The following is a 24,049-nucleotide window of genomic DNA, read 5'->3' as shown; positions in this document are numbered from 1 at the left end:
GTCCATTCTAGGTGAATGCCTCCATGTTGAGAGTTTGTGGAGATGCCTTCGTGCTAAGAAGTTCTTACTCAGCGTAGGTTGTTGGTAGTTGTCCTCTAAATGGTCTCTGAATTTCAGAGCAACAAGCAGATTTTTCCCAGTGTATTTATAAAATGAGTTATATTTACTTCCTTGGGTGGGTGGGTGGGTGGGAGAGACGGATGCTGTCCTGCTAAAATTAATTCCATTCTTCAGGTACTGTGGTGATTTTAAGGTTCACATGGGCATTTCTTTGAGGGCAGACTGTGTGTCTGTGATATCAAAGGCTAGAATATTTTAATTCAAAAAGTCACAAGAAGTTTCTATTATTTTTCTATAAAGTCCCTCAACTTTCATCCCTTTTTTCTTTGTCTATGTATAGAGTTTGACAGCAGTATCAAGAGCCGAGCAGGAGGAGAAGATGGAAAGGAGTCTAGCAACTTAAAATCTCATAGCTTCTCTGTGAGGTGACCTTTTTCCTGTTGGTGGCTCAATATCTTTAGGAGATAAGATACTAAGGCCTGGGACAGTGTCATCAGGTCATAGCTGAGCCTAGTGGAATGTTTTTCCCCTTCCCTTGTTCTTTATGTCACAGTTTGCTTTACATGTTCATGAGTTGACTCATTTGTTTCCTATTAGTGGTTGAAACACCATATGGCCACCACAAGTCCTACCTAATAGAGTGACTTCTGGCGAGGAAGAGAAGGCTTGTGTCTCTGCCTTCCTCTGAAATTTTGGCCGACTCACAAAACTACCCCCATTGAAGAATTCAGTGGTTCAGAGAAGAAGAGATTGACAAAAACCTTTGGCCTGATGTTTTATGACTCGAAGTTTTAAGTAATAGTTTTTATCTAAGCTTTTACTAGTTTTGGTAAGAACATCACTGTCTCTTTTTGCTGTCACTTTTACTTCTAAGACGTGCGAGGCATTTTGTAGCTTGTCACTTAAGGATTTGTATGAATCAAACCCAGCCAAACATAACAAAAACTAGAGATCGATACTTGCAGTTTCTTATTTTTAAAAAAAGTAACTAAAGTTTACTAAAATAAATAACTAAAAGTGCTTTGTAAAGAAAATGTAAAGTAAATATTAAATACCCAGCAGAGCATGTTAAAAATGTAACTTTTCTGGCCTTATTTTAGTAACTTAATATGTGGTGGTGTAATTATGGCCTGTCATAACCTCTCCCTGAGGTACTCTAAACACTTCGTAGAGAGCCACTAATGTTGGTTGCTACTACTCTCATTTTGCCTTTAGCTTAATTAAGAAAAGCTTAGTTAAGAGTCAGCGTGGAAGTTGAGAGCACTGACTCAAGGAGTTTGAAACCTAGCTCTGCCACTTACTAGGTGTGTGACCTTGGACTCGTGATTGATCTCTTTGGGTGTCAATTTCCAGGAGACACCAGCAGTACCTGTCTTGTGAGTTGTTGTGGGATTAAATGAGTTACTTTGTGTAGAGTGCTCAGGTATCTTGGAAATTCATCCTGTCTGTAAGAGCTTATTCTGTCTGCTTTTTGGCTAAAGGCCAGTGATGGGATCAAAACCTGACTGAAAGTTTCAGACACGTTCAGAAATTCATTAGACACATTTTGTTTGCCTGAATAATATTGACTGTCTAAGCTTCTTTTTTTGCCAGAGAGAATGTTCGAAACCAGACCACTTCAAAAGATTTTGGACACCAAATCTCCACAGCTATATAGCAGTTTATCAGAATCATCCAGATGTTTGCCCACCACCACGTTGAGTTTTATTTAAGCTTGTTTTTTAAAAGCCATTTTTGGTAACTTCCACTGGTGTGGCTGTTGTTGTAAAGTTAGACTGTTTCTGTGTCATGTTTGGTGTCAGAACATAATATGAGCATGTGTGTCCTTAGAAACAGGGCACAGGATTGGGCAGTGTTGTTGTCCTGCTGTACGTAGGTTCGCTGTGAGATGGAGATGACTTGATGGCACCTAACAACAACAACAACAACAGAAACATTGAATTTGCTGGTAGTTCTGGTTCTTCAGAAAGGAGAAAAGAGTTTTGGATTGTAACAAAGACGTGCATGCACCAAACCAAAAACCATACTCACTGCTGTCGAGTCGAACCCAACTCATAGTGACCCTTGGATTTCCAAAGTGGCATCACTATGGAAGTAGGTTGCTCAGTCTTCCTTCTGAGGAATGACTGGTGGGTTTGAACCACCAGCCTTCTGGTTAGCAGTCAGATGCCTTAAGCACTATGCCACCAGAGCTCCCCATGTACACACATGCATGGACAAATGATTTAGGACTCTTAAATCCCCCCTCTTAAAGGAGTTCTGGTGGCATAGTAGTACCTAAGGCATTTGAATGCTCACCAGAAGGTTGGCAGTTCATGTCCAGTAGCTGCTCCTTGGAGGGAAGATGGGGCAATCTACTTCTGTAAAGATTTACTGCCTCAGAAACCTAGTGGGGTTTGGAATTGACTCAATGGCAGTCAGAGTTGTTGTTTTTTTTTTTAATTCACTCTTATAATAGTCTCATCCAAGTTAAAAAACACATATTTTATTCTCAAACTTAAAATGAATTTTTGGTAAACCACTACCTGTGAGCTCTATGACTAAATTTCTTTTTGGGAATTACACATGGCAAAGAGAAGAAGTAGCAGTGAGGTTATATAAGACGGTAGGTTATTGGAAGTGCTATTTGGGCCTCTGGGTACTACCATGTAATCTTTAACAGTGACTTTTTCTTTCCTTTTATATTAGTTGCAGAATCCTATCATATTGTGGTTAGAATAAAGAATATTTAAGAAGGTCTGTTTATATTAAGGTCTGTTTCCTACATTTTAAGATTCCGTTTCCTTGATAAAGCTTGTATGTATTTGTTGTTGTTGTTATGTGCCATCGAGTTGGACCTGACTAATAGTGACCCCTCTTTAGATTTCCGAGGTGGTATCACTACAGAAGTAGATTGCCCAACTTTCCTTCGAAGGAGTGGCTGGTGGGTTTGAACCGCCAGCCTTCTGGTTAAGATTCCATTTCCTTGATAAAGCTTATATATATTTAAAACGATGAAATTCACATTTTATAAGACTGGCTGTCATGGAACATTGGTGGTTTATTAGGTGTGTGGGCAGATCTATCAAGCTGCCCGATCTCCGCCTGGTGCTGTGCCAGGCCAGCCTTGCGAGTGACGATCACAGACTTGCCTCTGAGTGGTGCTTCCTCATGCTGCTTGGCCCTCAGGCCCCTCCAGCTATCAACCCCTCACCTGTGTCTCCAGGCTCAGGGGCGTCTGGGGTGAGCGGATTCTGTCGCCTCAGTCTGTTCCCTCCGCTGGGCTCCCGGCTCACTTTTCTTTGTGTGTATTGGGATTCACCAAGTCTTAAGCAAATCCTGTGTTGCAGCTTCAACACTCCCTGTTGGTTTGTCTTAGCTCCACATAGGCCATCATTGTCTTACCTGTTTGCCTCTGTTCGAATCTGACCACTCTCTTGATGTGTCCAAATCAGATGGTACAAGTCATAAAAAGGACCCCATTCAGCCACTCACTTTACAAAGAGATTCACCACAGTTTGCAGTTCACTTTGACTGGAACTCTCCTAGCTCAGCAGCACCTACCTTTCCTTTAATTTTGGATCAGGATAGACTCCCTGTCACGCTTTCACTAACATCATGGATTTCTTTCCTAACAAGTGTTTTTTTTTAATTCTATAAGTAATCACAATTACAGCAAAGAAAAGGCAAAGATGACCATTAAAATCAATAACACTGTCTGGATTTTTTCCCTACCGGTTTTTCTGTCTGTATATAGTTTACCTAGTTGTAATCTGGGTACATATTTTTATTTTCTCTTTCACTTACTGTATCTTTGGTTTAAGTCATCATAATACCATTTAGTTTTTGGAGGGAATGGAAAAAGGAATTTAGTTCCTCTGGTGGTCTCCACATGTCCCCAGTAACCATCATAACATAGGAGCAGGGCACTACCCATCCCACTGGTTCAGTATTGCTCTTTGCTTTGCACGTGAGGAGGCCAAAGAGCTCAATTTTAGGGTTGGGGTGACGAACATGGCTTGGCAGATGTGTGGCTGGCAGCTAGAAGAGGTACTGGCTTCCTAATCTCTGGGAGAAGCGTCTGGTCAGAGATGAGAGTTGCTTCTTTGTTTGGCTAGGTCCCTGGATCTCTGCTGTTGACTGGCTTGCACTACTTGGGGGTTTATGTCTTGAACATCTCCCGTGGGCTGGCTGTGTGCAGGGTTACAAAGGTGGTTAGATGTGTCTGTGTGCAGAGCACGGGAAATCGGTAGAGGTGGGGATCGCACTGGCTGTATTCTCACAGTGCAGTGGGAACATGGAAGGGGGACCTTAAACACCACTGAGCAGGGCCAGGGAGCCCCTCAGCAGAGAAGCAGCCAGAAGAGTGTTCCAGTCAGAGGGAACAACATGGTCAAGAGGATGGTGGTGTGGGGTGAGGGTGTGGTGTGTCGGAGAATACCAGCTCTTTAAAGCAAGGATTGCACACAATGGCCTTCCTGCCAAATCTAGCCCACTGCCTGCATCTGTATGGCCCATGTGCTAAGAATGGCTTTTGGATTTTTTAATGGTTGGGGAAAAAAAATCAAAAGGATGGTATTTTATGCCATGTGAAGATTATATGAAATTCAGATTCCAGTTTCCCTAAATAAAGTTTTATTGGAACCCATGCTCACTCATTCACTGCTTTCACACTTCAGCTGCAGAGTTGCGTGATTGCGACCAAGCCCACGTGTGGCAGCCTCGTCATTTCATATTGCTGCTTAGTGCACAGCAATCACAGTGACAGGCGTAACTTGGTAGTGTTTCAGTACCATGTGCATCGGCACACCACAACGTTTCACTTACTTTTTATTACCAATGTGTGGCTATCGCATCAAAACGAAAAGAGAAAAATGAACTGAATGTCACGCTGTTGAGTCACGGTGGATTATTTTGTCATTAGTTAGATGGCACAGTATTCTTTCTTGTGCTGTCGCTGTGCTGAGCTGAAGGAATACAGCTGCGTCACCAGATTAGATGTCCTTACAGTAGTCCCAACTCTCAGGAAAGCAACGGTCAGAGCAGTTTGAAAGTTTGAGAATAGCTCATCGCAGCAGAATTTCTTCCCAAAAATGAAAATGAAGCTGCAACCAAAGTACATTTCTGAACGGCTCATTTGTTAGCCAGGCAAGGAAAGCCATTTACCAATATTGAGTTAATTACATTTTGTTGATTGCAGCAGCTGAGGAAGTGTGTCCAGAGAAAATAAACTTGTTCAAGACTGTCAGCCTTTCAGTAAGATTGGGAGCAACATCAAAAGTCAGTTTACAAAGAAGGCAAGTGATTTTGCTGGTTTCCCATGACTGTTGTATTAACAAGTCAGCAGATGTCACTGTTTGCTTCTGTGGCATCAGTGCCCAGTTTGAAATGACTGGGAGTTGACCTGTATGAATAGGAACAACTGCAGGTGAGAGTATTCTCGAAGCAGTTAATACTTCTCAAAGAAGAAAACACTAACTCAGCCTAAAGTGTAACCTGCTAACATTGTATTAGAACTGATGGTGGTGAAAATTTGTGTGCAGCATAGAAAGGTTTAATTGGACAAATAGGCAAAGCTTGTGAAATGTAGGGCGTGGAAAGCCTGTGGTAGTTTATATTCATCAGCAGGTACTTTGTGGAAGATATTTCAGTCTATCACCAGTGGGTCATCAGTCGACTTTGGTCACTCTCGTGGACTTAACCATAATCAGTTGCATGAATTTGTGTTGGAAATAGAAGCTTCATATCCGGACTGGCCCTACCACACAGCAGTTTAATGGCTTAGCAGTGGTAAAATTTTCTGGAATATTTTGAGCTTAGGGCTGAGATGGAAGTTTTTCTCAACAAGAGGAACTGCCCTCAAACCACTAGTTTTGAATAGTGAATGGCTTTGGAAATTAGCTCTTGCTGCAGTCTTGATAATGTTTCTTGATAATGTTTCTTAATGAATTCAACATAAAATTTGGTACAACAGCGCTTAGACACAAGCCTTATTGCAGTCATTTTGCAATAGCATCATTTAAATCAAGGAGCTTTGGTGGTGTAGTGAGTAAGACATTTGGCCGGTAACCAGAAGGTCAGCAGTTTCAACCCACCGGCTGCTCCCCAGAAGGAAGATGGGGCGATCAACTTCCATAAAGATTTACCATCCTGGAAACGCAGTGGGAATTGCTGTGAATTGGAATTGACTCAATGGGAGTGAGTGTGGGTTTTTTTTTTTTTTGGTCATTTGAATCACAAGTCACGTCAAGCTGTTTTCAAGTTCAAACCCACAAATTTGCTGTGGATATATTTTCCAAATGCACACTGGTTCTACCAGTCCTTTGGGATCTCAGTGTGCATGCAAAGGAAATTTCCATATTTGGAAATCTATTTACCTGTGTAACCAAGACGTTTATTATACCAGATCTTCGATTGGAAGAGGTGGGTGAAACAGCAAACATCAGGATGATAGTAGAGTCCATAATTGTCTTCTAAGCAATCGAGGTGTGCTCGATTGAAATCCTATCTTCGTGGGTTGATAGCAGTAGTTGGCAGGCCCTGGGGGTGCAGACGGTGGAAGGGTTGGAGGATGAGTCCACTCAGAGGGGCCTCAGAAGAAAGTCCTGCTGATCAGCTTCCAGGAAGTCAGCCATTGAAGATTCCCGTGGAGCCACGGGTCTGCTGACAGACGGGGTCGCGTCAGTTGGAGCTGACTCTGGCTTGACAGCAGCTGGTTTTTCATCTGTATGAAAAGACATCTTCAAAGAAGAAATAAGGAAAATCTCACTACAGACTCAAGATTAGTAAATGACTCTCAGCAGTCCATTCTGATGAAGCCAAATCCAAACTCATGGCCGTGGAGTCCATCCTGACTCAGTGACCCTATAGGAGAGAGTAGAACTGCCCCATAGGTTCCCCAGGCTGTCAATCTTTATGGAAGCAGACTGCCTCATCTTTCTCCCAGAGAGCAGCTGGTGGGTTCAAACTGCCAGCCTTTTGGTGGGCAGTGGAGCACTTTAACCACTGTACCCACCAGAGCCCATTTTTGTGAAACGTTGTCCTGCTCCCTCAAAATACATTCTCATGAGAACTGCAAAAACTGTCTTTTGTTTTGAATTTCATTAATAATAAATTTGGACATTTGTTCTCATTATGTAATATCCTTAATTTTGCCTCTTGGCCCAAAAGCTCTAACACATGTACTATCTAGTCCTTCCCAGAAGACGTTTGTTGACCCACAGCCTAGAGTTTGGTATGTGGTAGAGAGGAGGACGCCGTTGGCAGCAGTGAAGGTAGAACGGGTGAGACCATGACCATTGTTCTAGGAGTGGGGAACTGGAGGTGGATTAGAACAGCCACAGCTCTCCACTGCCCCTCATTCTTCTCAGTCGCCTCTCATACCTTGCTGTTTCTTCAGCTTGTTGAAGTTCTCACACCCCTTCCCGGAAGAGAACGGAACACACTTGGTCAGCACCTCCCTCATGAGGGGCCAGGTGACTTACCTGGTTTATGGCTAACCCCTTACTTATTAGCACTGTTGCTTTGAGGGGGACAAATGATTACATTTAGATTTCATACAGCTTGGCTTTTGCTACTTTTTAGAACTTTGCATAATGATAATTTAAAGAGTGTAGAAAATAAATCAGTATTAGTGGATTAAAATATTTTTTAAATGCATGTATTTGATTTTAAAAGGTTTCAGAGAAAAGAGTATTAATAGTTTTGTAAAGCAATTTAGTGATGTGGTAATTACGACTCTATCTGTCTAAAAATACTGGAGGAAAATTTACCGAAAGGCTAATATAGGTGGTGACATTGAGGGTGATTTTGCCCTTTTCTCTTTCTCCCAATTTTTTTAAATAAATGGCATGTTACTTTCATAAAACGTTTTTCATTTTTAAGTAAATATTAGTAGAGTAGTTAATATCCTAAAAAAGGCAAAGACTAGTTTTGATTTAAGGTCAGCACTGGTGGGGTAAACTGGAAAACGCTCTTTACTGAAGCTCTGACCAGTCACAGTGCCCCCTGTTCTGCTGGTCCCTGCATTCTGTTCTCAGTTGTGGCTTTCTCCCGCTGTCTCATTTCCTCAGGGCCTGAGGCCGCTCGACACGCTGGAGCCACTGTTGGTGTCAGTTCGAAGCTTGTGTGTGTTCTCTCTTTCGTCCTTTGCTGAGGGTAGTCTTGGGGGTTGGGGATGTGAAGAATTTGATCCTCTGGCACTACCCCCTCCCAGATCTTGGGGGGGGGTGGTCCTCTGGCGCTGCCCCCTCCCGGATCTTGGAGGGGTGGGGTAGTTGGTGGGTCTTCCCTTCCTTGCTTAGACCCCAGGACTTGTTGGGCTTCCTGAAAGCTGGTTGAATTGAAGAGTGGGTCTTGGCCTGTCTGGCTTCTTAGACCTTGTGCTTTCAGGCCTTGGAATGGAAAGATGAGTGGGAGCAGTGTGTTGCCATGACTTAGGGTCATTGCTGAGTGGTGCCCTCCCTGCCCTCCGGGGACAACCTTGCTGCATCGCACGAGTCGAGGGGGAGAGGGAGAATGGGAAATGCTCTCAGACGTTTTTGGTAGCTAGGTGTGGATGGTACAGGTCCTTGACTGACTTCTGTGAAAGGTTAGCATTTTCTCTCTAAAAGTGGGCTGTCTGCCTGGCCTGCATCTGGTCACCAGGCCCGTCTGGGAGCTCCTCCAGAGCAAGACATTCCAGCCCTGTCTGCAGGGCTTTACACAGGGCCTAGGATCAGGCTCCCATTCGTGGCGCCCTGCCTGGTGGGCGGCACCGGAAGACTGCTGGCATTGCTTTGTGAGCCTTCCCTTTTGTGACTTCTGTTCCTTGATGGAGTCATTTGGCACACTTAGCCAAGCCCCTGTGCTTGCTTCTTCAAAGCTTGCTACCAAGGGATTTACAATTTAGTAATGGATAAAACACACACCCATTATTAACATGTAATGCAGAGTAAGGGCCATAAGAAATGTCTGAAAACTTAGATTATGGTAACTTTTAGCTGAGGACAAGGTGGGGTGGGAAAAGATAGGCAGAGGTCATGGAAGGCTTCATGGAGGTGGTGGCATCAGAAGAGTCATTCAGAATTGAGCTTTGAAAGATTTCTGCAGGGAAGAAGGGAACATAAGTAAAGGCAGGAAGGTTAAAGGCCTATTCACAAGACCCCAAGGACTGTAGGCTTGCTGGCTAGAATGGAGAGGAGTCAAGAGAAGAAAGGCTGGAAAACCACGGTGGGCCAGGTGTGGGGCCTGGAATGCCAGGTGACGTGTTGTTCATTGCTGTCGAGTTGGTTCCAATTCATGGCGACCTTCATACACCAGAATGACATGTTGCCCAGTCTATGCCGTCTTTGATCAATCACATGCTGGTCCATTGAATCCAGTGGCCTCAATGGCAGGCCAGATAGTTAGTGCTTATTTAGTGTCTGCTAGGGAAGGCCGAAGCTTTTAAGCAGCGAAGTGAGAATTAAATTTGGCTCTGGAAGGAGTAAGCACAATGCAGTGTAAGAAGGATGGGGAGAGGCTGGAGCAGGGAGACTGTATGTTAGGAGGTACCCAGCCCCTGACCGAGGACACTGGAGTGAAAGAGAAGAGGCATGAGGTGGGGCACTCGTGGGCCTTAGTGTCTGTCCTTAACCTGTGGTAACCCTGCCAGCCATTGCCCTCGCAGAGCCCCATCTGTGTGTGGTGCTGTCTGTCCCAAATAAGCTGGCGTGTCAGGCATAGCTACTGCCTCAGGCCTCTCCTCTAAGAGGACAGACTGTGCCCAAAGTGGGGTGACCACACCCTAGATTCCACCTGCTGCTTGTCTCCCTGGGTTTGTACTGAGGCCCTAACACCAAGCAGACGGCACTACTTCCAGACTGGTCAGGTGCAGCTAGAGGATGCCAGTTGAGTTGCATTTCAGACGAGCCTGTGGTAGTGTTACAGTGTACACTGTGTACAGTGTTGGGACATACTTACACTGAAACATTAGTCATCATTTTCTTGAAATTCCAGTGGAACTACTGTCACTCCTCACACTCTTCCCTGGGCTCGGCTTCCTCCTCTTACAAATGTTTCTCTTCTCCCTGTTCCCACCTGTTATCTCCCCACTTAGTCTTTGGTGGGGCTGCACAGGAGAGGGATTGGCTGAGAAGTTTGAGAGATGCGTGTCCCAGCTCAGTACTGGGTGCTTGTGACAGCCTCAGGATGCAGCTTTCTGTCCTTCTTGACAAGGGAGACAAGGAGAAGGACCTTAGGTTCAAATGCCAAAGAGAACAGGCGCATCGGGCCCTCGAGGGCCTCCTGGATTTCTGTGTAGTGTCTCAGGATACACCTGGGTATGCAGAATGGGGCCAGGAGATGGCATTCCTGAAATCTGCTCCACCTGTACCTTCCCTCCTCATTCCTTCCAGAGCCGCCCCCACCCTCCTCACACACACAGGAGTGTGAGGAGCTCTCGGAGCTGACCTGTGCTGTGTGTCTGAGTTCACACTCTCCCCTTTGCCTAGTGCCCCTTCCTGCCATCGTCACCCACTGGCACCTCCCTCTGGGGCCTGCTCTCGCTGTCTTTCTTTCCCTATCACATCCTAGGTCACAGCCTGGGTCGGGGTTCGTTCCTCAGGGCTCCCAGAGTGTCTTGAGCAGACTTCGCATAGCCCTCTCCACACTTGATTGACTCCTCCCATCACTTGTATGATTTTATGTGAAAACGTCACTTCCAAGGACAGGAACTTGCTCGTCCACAGCACCCTTCTGCCCAGCACCACTCAGCAAAGGGCAGGTTCTGGAGACTTCATTGTACCCCTCGGCCCCCCACGCGCACTCCTTCCTAAGGACAGTCCACATCCCAGACTTGTCTACAGAGTCACAAGTGTAAGAACCTATGGAAAGTTGCCACCCAGGGCCCACCTGTCACCACACCTGAGTGTCCCATGGGTGGGTCCTGTGGCCTTGGGTCCACATTCTCCACACCCAGGCTTGGTACTCTAAGACTGGGCAGTGGTTTCCGGTCAGTACTGCTCCTTCCACTCTCTCTCCTGCACATAAGCTTTGGAGCCTTCTGGAACCTTCTTCCTCCTCACTGGCATCAAATGTCCTGTATCAAGCCCTTTGCTGCCTGCATTGTTAGAGACTGAGATAATGAATTAACAGAATTGCACAGACTGCCCATCCTCCCCAGGGGCCCCCCACTCTATGAGACTCCCCCATCTGGACACACATAGTGAGCAAGACTGGATGGTATGTTCTGTCAGGGGGTAAGTGGGTCTGGGGTCCTCCACTTGGCGGGGTGTGGGAGAGGAGCTTTGGGGGTGTCTTGTCTATTACATGCAGGGCAGAGGAGAGACAGACAGATGAAGTTTGGCAGGAGGCCAAAAGGACAGATGGAGAGCCCCCAAGTCCCCAGGTTAGTCAGGACTTAACCAGCCCCGCTGCTGCAGGGGCTCCTTGGTGAGGCTACTGGGGACACGCAGAGCTGATAGGGAGGGGCTCTTCAGAATGCTGCTCACAGGAGCGCCTCCCGAGCCGCTGACCCAGGTGGTCTAGGAAGTGTCTCTGGGAAGAGGTTGCAGATGAGACAGCCATTCGCTGAGCTGGAAGTCCAGAGAGCTGCCTGGGCACCGGGGTTTCCAGCTTGACAGCACCATCCTCCCATTAGTGCTTGTCCCTACAGCTCCCCTCAACAGGCCTAGCCCCCTGGCACTCAGCCCAGAGCCCCAGCTGTGCTCATGGGGCAGAAGAGGCCGCCTAGACCTGGCAGGTGGATCTGGGCATCAGAGAACCCACAGAAAGTTTGGGAGAGGCACCTCGTGCCCTTGTTTGTGGCTCTTTGCCTGATTAGTGGTTTGGCCTGGGAAACCTCAGGGAGGGCTTGGAGAACCCAGCCACTGATGAAGACCGCAGCTGGCTACCATGACAGGCAGCTGGCTGGGAGGGCCCCTGTGGTCTGTGGTGCCTGCCCTACAGGCTGGCTTGGGACCTGGCTGTGGGAGGGATCCTGATGCTGAGTCTCAGCTTGAGACTGGGCTTCTCCTGGCACCCCTGTGCAACCAGCACCCCAGAGCAGGGCCCTCGGGGGACTTGGCGGCTGGTGTCTTGCTGGGTGGCAAGGCTCCAGCCCACCACATGTGGGCTCTCCCTGCAGGTACCTGAAGGAGTTCCGCACGGAGCAGTGCCCGCTCTTCGTGCAGCACAAATGCACCCAGCACCGGCCCTACACCTGCTTCCACTGGCACTTCGTGAACCAGCGGCGCCGCCGGTCCATCCGCCGCCGGGACGGCACCTTCAACTACAGCCCCGACGTCTACTGCACCAAGTACGACGAGGCGACAGGCCTCTGCCCGGAGGGCGACGAGTGAGTGCCAGCTACCTGCAGGGAGCCCCCGTTTCCTTCCCGGTAGTCGCCATCACAGCAGGCTGGCACAGCCTGGAGCCAGCCCGGCCCCCTTGCTACCCCCTTGCTCAGGCCCTGCTTGGGACCCCTTTCCCTTTTGCTCCTTTTGGGAAACCCTGAACAGGCTTTCTGCTAAGCCTAAGAGCCACATCCCTGAACCTAATTGGGCACAGACTCTAGGCTCCCTCCCCAGCCCTCCATTCCATGCATGTCCCACCACGGCTGGCTTTCCAGAGACAGTTCCTTCATTTTGCTGACCTTAAATATTTGACCACAATTCCCTGTAGAGAGAGAGGGTGCCACACAGATGACAGGAAGAGATTGCAAGCTGGGAGTGTCACTGAGTGACCCTTATTGGCCCTGCTTGTGGTCTTCTTCAGCTTTGCAGAGGTGGAGGAGTCACCGCCAGGCTCTGGGACAGCCACACCTCATCCCTCCCTGTACTAGCACAACTTTCTCACCAGGGTCAAAGGCCTGCTGAGCCCTCCAAGCACAGGTGGCACATTTTGAGCAGGCAGTTTGCTTTTGGAGGATCTGTTCTGGGCAGCACTTGTCTGCCGGATCTACTCCCCCTGGGGGACCCCTGGAGCATCTCCTCAGGCATCCAGGCCCTGCTGAGTGGACTTAGGACAGCTGGGCAGGCCATCATGGGAAGGCCAGTTCTGGTTTCACAGCAGGGCTCCTGTCACTGGAGCTCCTTAAGCAGCATCCACGAGCCCTCGTGGGTCCTGGGAAAGGGTGGGATACAGCCCAGATGGCAGGGCCAGCATTGAGTGACCCCGCTGCCATATTCCAGGTGCCCGTTCCTGCATAGGACCACCGGGGACACTGAGCGCAGGTACCACCTGCGTTACTATAAAACCGGGATCTGCATCCACGAGACAGACTCCAAAGGCAACTGCACCAAAAACGGCCTGCACTGCGCTTTCGCCCACGGGCCCCATGACCTTCGTTCCCCTGTCTACGACATCAGGTAGACTACGGACTGGACAGGGCTGCTGGTAGCGGGCTGCGGTTGTGGCCTGGCTGCTGAGGGCCATGAGTACTGGGCAGGTGGACAGATTGGCACTCAGTTCTGGCTCCTGCCCTCATCCCCCTCCCACTCTCTGTCCTCTCTTTTCCTCATAGGGAGCTCCAGGCCATGGAGGCCTTGCAGAATGGCCAGACCACGGTGGAGGGCAGCATCGAGGGCCAGTCGGCTGGGGCCGCAAGCCATGCCATGATAGAGAAGATCCTCAGTGAGGAGCCGCGGTGGCAAGGTGACAGTGACCACACCGATGGCTATACCCCTCCATCAGCTCCCTCTCTCCTCTCTGCCACAGCTGCCTCAGGACTTGGTTCCCACCACCACCTCTGCTGGGGGCCCCTACTTAGTCGCCTGGTGTCACATCCTACCCAAGGCACCGCCCTGTCATCCGAGAGTTACTTTTCAAGAGTTTCCCCAGCCAGACTCTGCCTTGTTCCCATCACCCCAAACCAAGGCCACTGCCACTGAGTCAGTTCCAATTCATAGCAACCCTGTAGGACAGAGTAGAACCTCCCCATAGGGTTTCCAAGCTGTTAATCTTTAGAGAAGCAGGCTGCTTCATCTTTCTCCCAAAGAGCAGCTGATGGGTTCAAACCACCAACCTTTTGATTAGCAGCCAAACACTTTAACCACAGCACCACCAGAGCTCCTTTCTCATTATCCCAGATGCTCCCAAAGCTTTCAATGGATTTGCACACATAGGAACGTGTGCATGTGTGTAAACGCACATATGTGTGTTGCTGACCCTCGAGGTGTCCTCTTTCCCCGTGAGCTGTGGGAATCGGTGAGTGACTATGCCTCACTTCACTCTCCCCTGGGTGTCAGCCTTGGCATTGGCCGCTTCAGAGTGCCCCTGGCCTGTGAGGAGGTGGCCCTACTGTCACCTCTCACAGGAGCTTTAGCTTGTAGACCCCTTTCTAGTGGCAGAGATAGCTCCCCAACTCCTGGTGCCACAGCCCCACCCCCTGACCCCTGTACTCTGACCCCTTGTGCAGAGACTGCTTATGTGCTGGGCAACTACAAGACAGAGCCCTGCAAGAAGCCGCCACGGCTGTGCCGCCAGGGCTACGCCTGCCCCTACTACCACAACAGCAAGGACCGGCGGCGGAGCCCCCGGAAGCACAAATACAGGTCCCTGGGCCTCGGGAAGGTGTCCATGGCAGGGAGGGTACCACAGAGGGTCTGCTCCCACTATAGTGCTTGGGGAGGTGGGGAGGGCCAGCCCTGGGGCTGACAGGGGTGCAGGGCCCAGGCACGAAGGAAAGGACAGTCAGGCAGCTGAACAAGTTGCTCAGGGCCTTCTCTCTCTGAAATGAGGGCCATGGATCAGACAGTCACTGAGGTCCTCCCAGTTCTGATCCAGAGAAGCATCTGCTGGGAGGGCCAGGCTGTGGGTGTGGAAAGAGTGGCTGTGGCTGGAGCTTGGCTCACCCTGGGCTCGGGTGGTGCTTGGGAGGGGCCCAGCCGAGGCAAACAAAACAGTGTCCTTGATGACACAGCAGCCAGGCTGGGCCAGAGAAGGAGAGCTGCCTGGGTCCCTGCAGGGCCCTCATGCCGCAGCTGGTCTCTTCCCTCTCCTTGCCTGGCCCTGAGATGCCGGGAGGCAGAGGGGCCCCCAGACTCCACCTCACCTTCCTTGCCTCTGCCTGACCCCACTTTGTCCTCGGAGCAGGTCGTCTCCATGTCCGAACGTGAAACATGGGGATGAGTGGGGAGACCCTGGCAAGTGTGAGAACGGAGACGCCTGCCAGTACTGCCACACCCGCACGGAGCAGCAATTCCACCCAGAGGTGTGCCCTCCAGAAAGCAAGACGAAAGAGGGGAGGGTCCAGGCAGATGCTGGCAGGGCCCACAAGGCCTCCAGTGTCACAGGCCCCCTAATGGAGGGACCCTCAGGCAGTCAGGAGCCCGCCCCTCACTTGGCAGCATTCGTTGTTCTGAGCCTACGCTCACCAGGAGACCCTTTGCTCCCAGTTTTGTTTTCCACAGGCTTGAGGGGCAGCCATGGACTGGGTGGTGACCTGGCCATTCTGTTCCTTGTGCCACTTATACAGTTTCTAATCCTGTGACATCAGGATGTTTTTTTAAAGCTCCTTCTAGTTGCCTGTCCCAGATGGTAGCCTAGGGTGCCAGGAGCCTCCCTGACACAGCTCCCAGGCTCACAAGCACCCTGCTGTGGCCAACAGTGTGCCTCGGCTTCGTACAGGGCACGGAGAGGCACAGGCCACCCCTGGTTCCATGGAAGTCAGGGTGCCCTGAGGGAGATGCACGGACAGAGACTACATGTTTGGTTTTTTTTTTTTTTTATTTAATTTTTAATGATTTGGGTGAAAATTTACAAAGAAAATTCATTTTCCATACAGCAGTTCACAGAGACTCTTACATGGCTGTAGACAGCAGTGTGGAAAGTTAGGCCCCATGTAGATGCCACCCCAGGGTGTCTGGAGGCTGTGTTGTGATGAGGGGCAGGGCCTGTGATCTTGGTTCACTTCCTGCCAGGAGGTGCACTTGGCCACAGCCTGCCCTGGCCGTGAGGGAGAAGAGCAGAAGGGATGCTTGTGTGAGGGCCGGGCCAGGGCCGGTGCCCCGAGGCTCCAGAAGGCAGTCGCTGTGGCAGGGGGCTATTTCACAGCTCTCCAGGAGCTTGAGGAGGGAAGTGGCAGGAAGAGACTTAGAGAAGGAGTGGGGTAGGAATAGACAGGAGACAAGACGACTCAACTTTTCCTCCTGCTGGAGAACGGGTCCTGCCCAGCCTGACCTGCTCTCCTCTGCTTCCCAGATCTACAAATCCACCAAGTGCAACGACATGCAGCAGTCGGGCAGCTGTCCCCGCGGACCCTTCTGCGCCTTTGCTCATGTAGAACGTACGTTGTCCCCACTGCCCTGGGTGAACGTCCTCTTGTGTTTCTCAGCAGCACACTCCCTCCCTGGCTATGCCACTCCCCATGCCACTCTGTAACTGGATCTGAAACCTAGGCTCCTAAGCTGTTGAGACAAAGCTGCAGAGACTGTCCCCCTGTCAGGCACGCACTGTCCCCAGTAGGATGGGCACCTCCTAGAGCCAACTTGGCAAATACATGTATATACGTTTTTTTTCTATTGTGATTTAGGTGAAAGTTTACAAATTTCTTTTCCATACGACAGTTCATACACATCTCGTTTCATGACACTGATCGCAGCCCCTACAATGCTACAGCTGTCCTCCCACCTCCTCCTCATGGACATCCTTCCTCATGCCCTTTCTTCACACGCATTCCTGCCCTCTGAGCTGTCTCCCTGTGCCATCTTGGCAAATCTTACTAGCCACCCCAGAGTATCCATGGCAGGTGGTGCCAGCTGAGCCCTGCAGAGGCCTCTCCAGCAGAGCTGTCCTGTCAAGCAGTACTAGCTCCCTAGCTCATTCAAAATTTTCTAGAAGCTGCATTAAAAAGAGCAGAAGAGAGTGTTAAATTAATTTTAATAATATATTTTTATTAACTATAAAATGACATTTCAACACATAATCAAAATAATTTACAAAGGTAACTTCACTTTGCTTTTTTCTGTACTAAGTTTGTGCACTCTGGGATGGATTTTATACCTACCAAACCCCCAGTTGTCCTAGAGCCTTTTCTGATTCACAGAGACCCCAGTGTGTCAGAGTAGCCCTTGGATTCCATAGGGTTTCCAGTGGCTGGTGTTTCAGTAGATCACCAGGCCTTTCTTGTGAGGTCCCTCGGAGTAGACTCAAACTCCCAACTTTTGGTTAGCAGTTGAATGCATTGACTGTCTGTACCCAGCCTCCTTTGTACCTACCCAATGCACTTCAGTGCAGACCAGCCACATGGATTGGACACTGCAGATCTAGATCCTCAACATTGCCACCACCAACCTGTCTCTACCCCTCAGCTGACAGCCAAGCCCCTGCTCTGGGGTTAGAGTGAGGGCCCTGCAGGGGGGTGAGCAGCTGTTCCTGGCATGAGGGGCACTGGGACCACCTAGTTGAGGCACCAGAGAGAAGTGAGTCATAGCTCAGGTACAGGTGGGGTTCAAATCCCAGCTCCTCTCTTCCTGAGCTCTGTCACCTTGGGAAATTCACCTTACCTCCCGAGCCTCAGTTTCCTTATCTGTCAAATAGGAGCTGTATCTTCCAGTCGTGGTGAGGATTCCTAAGTTAGCACAAATTGCTTGGCACAGTAAGTGCACAATACATGACGCTAATAGAATAATGTCTACTTTATGCACAGGGAATGCGGTCTCCTTTGGAAGACTCCCCAGGTATTTATGGAGGGACAGAGCTGGCTCAGGAGCCTGCCGACACCCTGCCCCCATCTCTTGCAGAGCCGCCCCTAAGTGACGACCTCCAGCCTTCCTCAGCTGTGTCCAGCCCCACCCAGCCAGGTCCTGTCCTGTACATGCCGTCTGCTGCTGGAGACTCGGTGCCTGTGAGCCCCTCCAGCCCGCACGCCCCTGATCTCAGCACCGTATGTGCCTGGCCTGGGGGCCTGGGGCCTTGTCCCATTAGACTTGGGGTGGCGGGTGGGCCCATGCCTGCCCAGGAGCCAACACCTGCTTCTGCTGCTTCCAGGCACTCTCAGCCTGTGAGCCGACCTGGGGCCAAGGGCTTCTTGAACTCTCTGTCGGGAGCCAAGAGCGTGTCCCCAAACCTCCATTGGTCAGCCTTGGTGGGGCTGATTGAAGGGACAAAGCCACCTGCCACATGCCCTGCCCCATCATGAGGAACATGGGTGACTGGGTGGTTGTTCCTGCCCAGTGGCAGATGGAAATGGAACTGAGCCCCTCTGAGGAGAGGATGGGGGTGGGCCCTGCACTCGACCTGTGCTGTGCCCACTGGCCCACTCACTTCCTCTCTGCAGCTTCTCTGTAGAAACAGTAACCTGGGCAGTCCATCAAACCTCTGCGGCTCCCCCCCAGGCTCCATCAGGAAGCCCCCCAATCTGGAGGGCATCGTCTTTCCTGGGGAGTCTGGTCTCGCCCCCAGCAGCTACAAGAAGGCTCCTGGTTTTGAGCGGGAGGACCAGGTGGGAGCAGAGTACCTGAAAAATTTCAAATGCCAGGTAAGGATGAGGGACAGCTTCGTGTCTGGTGTGGGTGACCTGGCCCAGCTAGGGGGTGACTGGAAGCTGCGAGCCCTGTCCTCAGCCTATCTGGTACTGAGCCCCAGTGTCCAGATGAAGGCAGGAAGGCCTTGCCTAGCTGAGACCCACCCAGTGCCACAGAGCTAGTGGATAGAGGACCTTCTGACTCCATGGCCAGTCCTGCCATGTGTTATCTTGATGGCATGGCAAGCCTCGGGGAGCAGGACAGGGGTACCAGCTGGGCCTGGAGAGAAGCATTCTGGGCTTATCTGAGGCTTAGAGTCTCAGGGGAGGAGAGGGGCAGCTTCCCTGGGTCGTGGGGGCCAGGAGGGACCGCAGGGGGATGGCAGGTGACCTTGTACCTGTCGCCTCCAAGAACCATGGCAGGCCCAGGTGAACTGGCTGGGGCCTCTCTAACCATTTCATCTCCCGGCCTGACTTCTCTCCAGGCCAAACTAAAGGCCCACTCCCTTGAGCCCAGGAGTCAAGATCAGCCTCTACTACAGCCCAAACAGGTACGGAGTTCTCTGCCTCCTCCCCTGACAGTATCAGGCCAGAACCCCAGGGGGGCTTCAGGGTGTGGAGCCGCTTCTCAGAGGGCCTGACAAACGAGGCCCTGCTGAGGACCGTACAGGGCAGAGGGTGGGGTCAGGCCCCTCCTCCCCTCAGACTCACTCATCAGTCAGTGAGAGTGGGCGCAGAACGTCTCACTGTGCCGGCACCGTACTGATTCCCCCTCCTCTGCGGCCGAACTCCATCCACCACCTCTCCAACTCCTGCTTCAACATAAGGCGTTGGGTGGATGGGGCAGAAAGGAGCTGGCACGGGCCATTTCCCTCGGCCCCACCCAGCTTGGCCATGGCCTCCACACTCAGCGTCCCATTGCCTCTCCTCACTCTCGTTGCAGGACATGCTGAGCCTCCTCCCCGTGGGCAGCCCCCTGACCTCAAGCATCTCTTCTAGTATCACTTCCAGCCTGGCAGCTACGCCCCCTAGCCCTGCGGGCACCAGCAGCGTCCCTGGCATGAACGCAAACGCACTGCCCTTCTACCCCACCAGCGACACGGTAGAGTCAGTCATAGGTAATTAGGCCATTTCAGCTGCCAGACCCAGGCGTGGGTCTGGAGTCGGAGGCTCTCAGGTCTCTGGAGTGAGGCTCAAATCAGCACCCCAGGCCCCTTAGAAGCTGTCTTGGGAGAGGCAGAGGGCAGATGTTCGAGCCCTTGGAGCTAAAGGGGAAAGTGAGCTCTAGGTGCAGGGCCAAGACTTAGAGGCCTTTCAGGTCAATCTTGAAGAGGCCCCTCTTCTCTGGGCAAGTAGACCTGCCATTCGACCCCTACTTGTTCTCTTACTAGACACCTTGTGCAGTGAGCAACCTGTACGATTGTCCTCAGAGTTCCTGGTCCTTAGACGTCATTGCCCCTCTCTTCAGTAGTCGTATGGGTGCCAATTTTGTGCTAGGGCCCCTGGCAGGCACTGGGGAGACTGATGAGGATGTACCATTCCTGTGCAGTGCACTTAGGGCAGTGGTCTTTGTACAGCACCTACCGTGCACTGGGTACCGAGGGCCTCTAGGCCTCCCCGCTCTAGGAGTTTAGGGATGAGACACGCCGGCTGTGACATAGGGGTCCGCACTGACAATTGATTCCTCTGCGGAGACTTCATGAGGCAAGCGTGGGAGTCAGTGTGGACAGGAGAACAGCCCCAGCAAGAGCCCAGAGGCCTAAGAGAGCCGGGGCTTGGGTGGCTTGACCTTGAAGATGGGGCAGTGGCACTGGCAATGAGAGAGTAAAAGTCAGGTGGATCCCCGAGGTGAGGCCTGGAGCCTGGGGGTTCTGCAGCCCCTCAGAAAGCCAGGAGGCTCACACCCTGGTCATCTGTCCATAGAGTCTGCCCTGGATGACCTGGACCTCAACGAGTTTGGGGTGGCTGCCCTGGAGAAGACTTTTGATAACAGCACAGTGCCCCACCCGGGCAGCATCACAGTCGGTACTGGGCAGTGGCAGCAGGCTGGCATGGGGCAGCTCTGGGGGCCCAGCTGAGGGTGGCCGGGTCCCAGTGTGGCCCCGTGCAGCTGGTCGACTCCCACTCCTCCTGGCCTCTCTTGCAGGAGGCAGTTTGCTACAGAGCTCTGCACCCGTGAACATCCCTGGCTCTCTAGGCAGCTCTGCCTCTTTCCACTCAGCATCCCCGTCTCCTCCTGTCAGCCTGTCCTCACATTTCCTGCAGCAGCCCCAGGGTCACCTGAGCCAGTCAGAAAACACGTTTTTGGGGACCTCAGCATCACATGGATCTTTGGGTAAGAGGGGCGCACAGCTGACTGAGGAGACGGGCAGGAGCCTTGGCTTACAGAAAATGCCTTTGGCCACTCTGTCTACAGCATGTTGTCCAGACTAGCAACAGTGTAGCACAGACTTAAGAGCAGGGGCTCTAGGCTCTGAGGCGGGGTCAGGTCCCTGTGCCACTTCTCCCTAGCTGCACCATCCTGGATGTGCGACTCACACCTCTGCCCTAGTTTCCTCTGCCATAAAATGGATATAATGGCAGCCCCTGTGTTGTGAGGCTCTTCTGAGGATTAAATGAAGGAATGTGCATGACATGCTGATGACAAGCAGGGCCGGGCTTGGGGCCGGGGCCCAAGACCCTCGGAAGCCCTGATGTTCCTCCCCTTCTGTGGCAGGTCTGAATGGGATGAACAGCAGCATCTGGGAGCACTTTGCCTCTGGAAGCTTCTCCCCGGGCACATCCCCTGCCTTCCTGTCAGGGCCAGGGGCTGCGGAGCTGGCCCGGCTTCGGCAAGAGCTAGAAGAAGCCAATGGCACCATCAAGCAGTGGGAGGAGTCCTGGAAGCAGGCCAAGCAGGTGCTGGCCCCTGCTGTCCGGACCCAGTGTCTAGTCCCCAGGGGTGTCCAAGCCCATCTTACGTGGAAGGGACGTGGGGTGGGTGAGCAGGGCCCTGGGAGCCCTGAGCACATGTTCTGTTTGTTCTTTCCTGTGTGGAAGGACCTGCCTTGCCAGTCGGGACCCTGGGTGGTGTCCCAGGCCTTGAACTCCCTCTGTGAGCTGCATGCTTGCTGTGTGGTCTGCTTCGAGGCATCACCCTGCCTTTTCAGGGCTCCAAGTCAAGGGTGCTAGGCTCAGAGATAGGTTGTGTCAAGTCACGGCCCAGCTGTCCAGGAGGTGCTGGTCTGGTGCCGGCCTCTGGCTAGTGCTGTTCTGCTAAGCCAGGCCCTGTGTCTTTCCTCCCTGGAGGGCCTCTTGCGGAGGAAACCTTTCTTCTCTGCAGGCAGCAGCAGCCTCCTCCCCGTCCCCTCCCCCGACAGGAGCCCAGCCCCCCGCAGGCCCTGACTGAGTGGCCCACACACTTCTCCCAGAGCCCAGAGCTGCTCTCTTAGGGGGCAGGGGGCAGGGGCAGGCGCAGGGGGCGCTCTTGTGACAGCACTGCGTGTTGGGCCCGCAGGCTTGTGACGCCTGGAAGAAGGAGGCGGAGGAGGCCAGCGAGCGTGCCAGCGCAGCGGGTGCCGAGTGTGAGCTGGCCCGGGAGCAGCGGGATGCCCTGGAGGTGCAGGTGAAGAAGCTGCAGGAGGAACTGGAGCGGCTGCACTCGGGGCCGGACCCGCTGGCCCTTCCCGCCTTCTCTGACCTGGAGGCCCTCTCGCTCTCCACCCTCTACTCCCTCCAGAAGCAGCTGCGGGCCCACCTGGAGCAAGTGGACAAGGTCAGTTCGGGGGTCGGGAGCCCTGGGCGGGGTGGGCAGTGGCCTGCTCCAGAGATGGCCCCCTTTCCCCGAGCCACTGACGCTCACAGTGCTGGCCTGCTGGAAGGGGGCCAGGAATGGCATTCACTCTTGGTGAGGTCGGGCAGCTGGAGGCTCAGGAGGGGTCTTGGCGTCCACTCCAGGGCTCGTGCGGCAGGCACTGACCATCAGTAGTCTGGGCCTCGGTTGTGGTCCTGAGGGCTCCTCTGTGCTCCACAGACCAGCAGGCATTTTGGAATGGTCTAGGCCCTGGGGCTGCCCCGCCTCCTCGGTGCCTGCTGGCTCCTCGGGCTGCACGGTGCAGTGGAAAGAACCCTCTTTCCCTCACTAGGACTTAGACAAGCCCCTAGGCGTGGCCACGTGACCTTGGCCATGTGACCACCCTCTGTGGGCCTCTTCTCACTGAGGCCTTACAGCCACTGAGAGAGCAGATGAGACAACAGAGGCAGAACAGAACCTTGGCGAGGAAAGGCCTGTGGGGCACAGAGCCTGGCTCCCTCTCCCCAGCTCGGCTGCAAGGGCACCATGTGGCCGCTTCACCCAAATGCCCACGGGGGGCTCTGAGCGACCCGCTGTTGAGCTACTCTGCTCACAGTTTCCTCATCCTAAGGACTGAAGGGAGAGTCAGGGAGCTCCTGCCCTGACTTCGGGCCGGGCCAGCAGCAGAGTGTGCCAGACACTGCTGTCTCCCCACAGGCAGTGTTCCACATGCAGTCGGTGAAATGCCTTAAGTGTCAGGAGCAGACCCGGGCGGTGCTGCCGTGCCAACATGCCGTGCTGTGCGAGCTGTGTGCCGAGGGCAGCGAGTGCCCCGTCTGCCAGCCGGGCCGGGCCCACCCCCTGCAGTCGTGACCCCACGCCCGGCCGCCTGGCCCGCTGCTCACCTAGGACTTTTTAAAGTATATATAGATATATATATGTATGTATGTATGTATGTATGTATATGTATATGATTGTATATGTATACATCTGTGTGGGGGTGTGCATGGGCGGCCAGCGTGTGAGCAGTGTCTGTGTGTATATCTGTCATAGATATAGACACACACTTTAAAACCAACTTACCAAGCACTTTTTAAAAGAAAAACTATTTTACAGTTCCTCCCCCGACCCCCTTCCTCTCCCATCACAGAGACGAAGCCCCTTTCCCCACACCGGCCCTTTGGCAGGGAATCTATTTGTCTCTTTTTATGTAGGAACTAACTATTTTTAACTTCTTCCTGGGCCTGAGCAGGGAAGAGTGAGAAGCTGGAAGGGCCAGGGGTGAAGGCGAAGCCTTCGGGGCGGGCCTGCTCACTCACCTCCCCCTCCCCCTCCCCGGGCCAGGGGAGCGGAGCTGGTGCAGAGGACTCGGGTCCCTGCTGTGAGGGCCATGAGGAGGCCTGGGGGCCGCGCTGGGCACAGGCCAGCCTGGCTCATAGGCTTTTTAACCAAATGTGTGTTCTGTGCTAAGGAGGCAGCAGGGGCTGGCGGGCCAAGGCTGCAGGGCCGGCCACTCTCCCGACACCTGGGCCTGAGGCTCCTAGAGGGGCACGGCCTGGACTTTTGTCCCTCGGGTTCCTGGGGCCTGGGGTCCACCTTAGGTCCTCTTCCTGCACCACCAGGGCCCCAAGGCCACCTACCAGGCTGGTACTGCCCTCTGACCCCCAGTGCCCTCAGCTGCCCACCCCCACCCGCCCGGCACAGCCCTTCCTCTGGCAGCTAGCAGGGCAATTGGTGGGAGGGGCTGCAGCCTGTAAGGACCAAAAGGGGGGGGGCCTGAGGCCCTGCCCCTCGTAGGAAGGCTCCGCGTGCAT

General features: G+C 52.4%; 1 protein-coding gene across 1 annotated transcript in view; it reads left to right on the top strand.

Annotated features, from left to right (window-relative positions):
- The window catches only part of UNK (unk zinc finger), a 28,641-nt gene extending 5,533 nt beyond the window's left edge, over positions 1 to 23,108 (top strand). The window contains exons 2-16 of the mRNA XM_007959643.2: positions 12,146 to 12,355; positions 13,191 to 13,367; positions 13,523 to 13,653; positions 14,417 to 14,552; positions 15,094 to 15,211; positions 16,201 to 16,285; positions 17,742 to 17,884; positions 18,278 to 18,478; positions 18,949 to 19,014; positions 19,407 to 19,581; positions 20,387 to 20,488; positions 20,610 to 20,798; positions 21,180 to 21,361; positions 21,960 to 22,217; positions 22,953 to 23,108. Of these exons, the coding sequence (XP_007957834.1) occupies positions 12,146 to 12,355; positions 13,191 to 13,367; positions 13,523 to 13,653; positions 14,417 to 14,552; positions 15,094 to 15,211; positions 16,201 to 16,285; positions 17,742 to 17,884; positions 18,278 to 18,478; positions 18,949 to 19,014; positions 19,407 to 19,581; positions 20,387 to 20,488; positions 20,610 to 20,798; positions 21,180 to 21,361; positions 21,960 to 22,217; positions 22,953 to 23,108 (2,329 nt within the window). The remainder of the gene's footprint in view (positions 1 to 12,145; positions 12,356 to 13,190; positions 13,368 to 13,522; positions 13,654 to 14,416; positions 14,553 to 15,093; positions 15,212 to 16,200; positions 16,286 to 17,741; positions 17,885 to 18,277; positions 18,479 to 18,948; positions 19,015 to 19,406; positions 19,582 to 20,386; positions 20,489 to 20,609; positions 20,799 to 21,179; positions 21,362 to 21,959; positions 22,218 to 22,952) is intronic.
- Positions 23,109 to 24,049: the final 941 nt, after the last annotated feature.

The sequence above is a fragment of the Orycteropus afer genome, unplaced genomic scaffold, assembly GCF_000298275.1.
Source record: "Orycteropus afer afer isolate SDZICR_OR568_19922 unplaced genomic scaffold, OryAfe1.0 scaffold00018, whole genome shotgun sequence".
In the NCBI taxonomy this organism is placed as follows: Eukaryota; Metazoa; Chordata; class Mammalia; order Tubulidentata; family Orycteropodidae; genus Orycteropus; species Orycteropus afer.
This window is presented reverse-complemented; position numbering and strand designations above follow the sequence as displayed.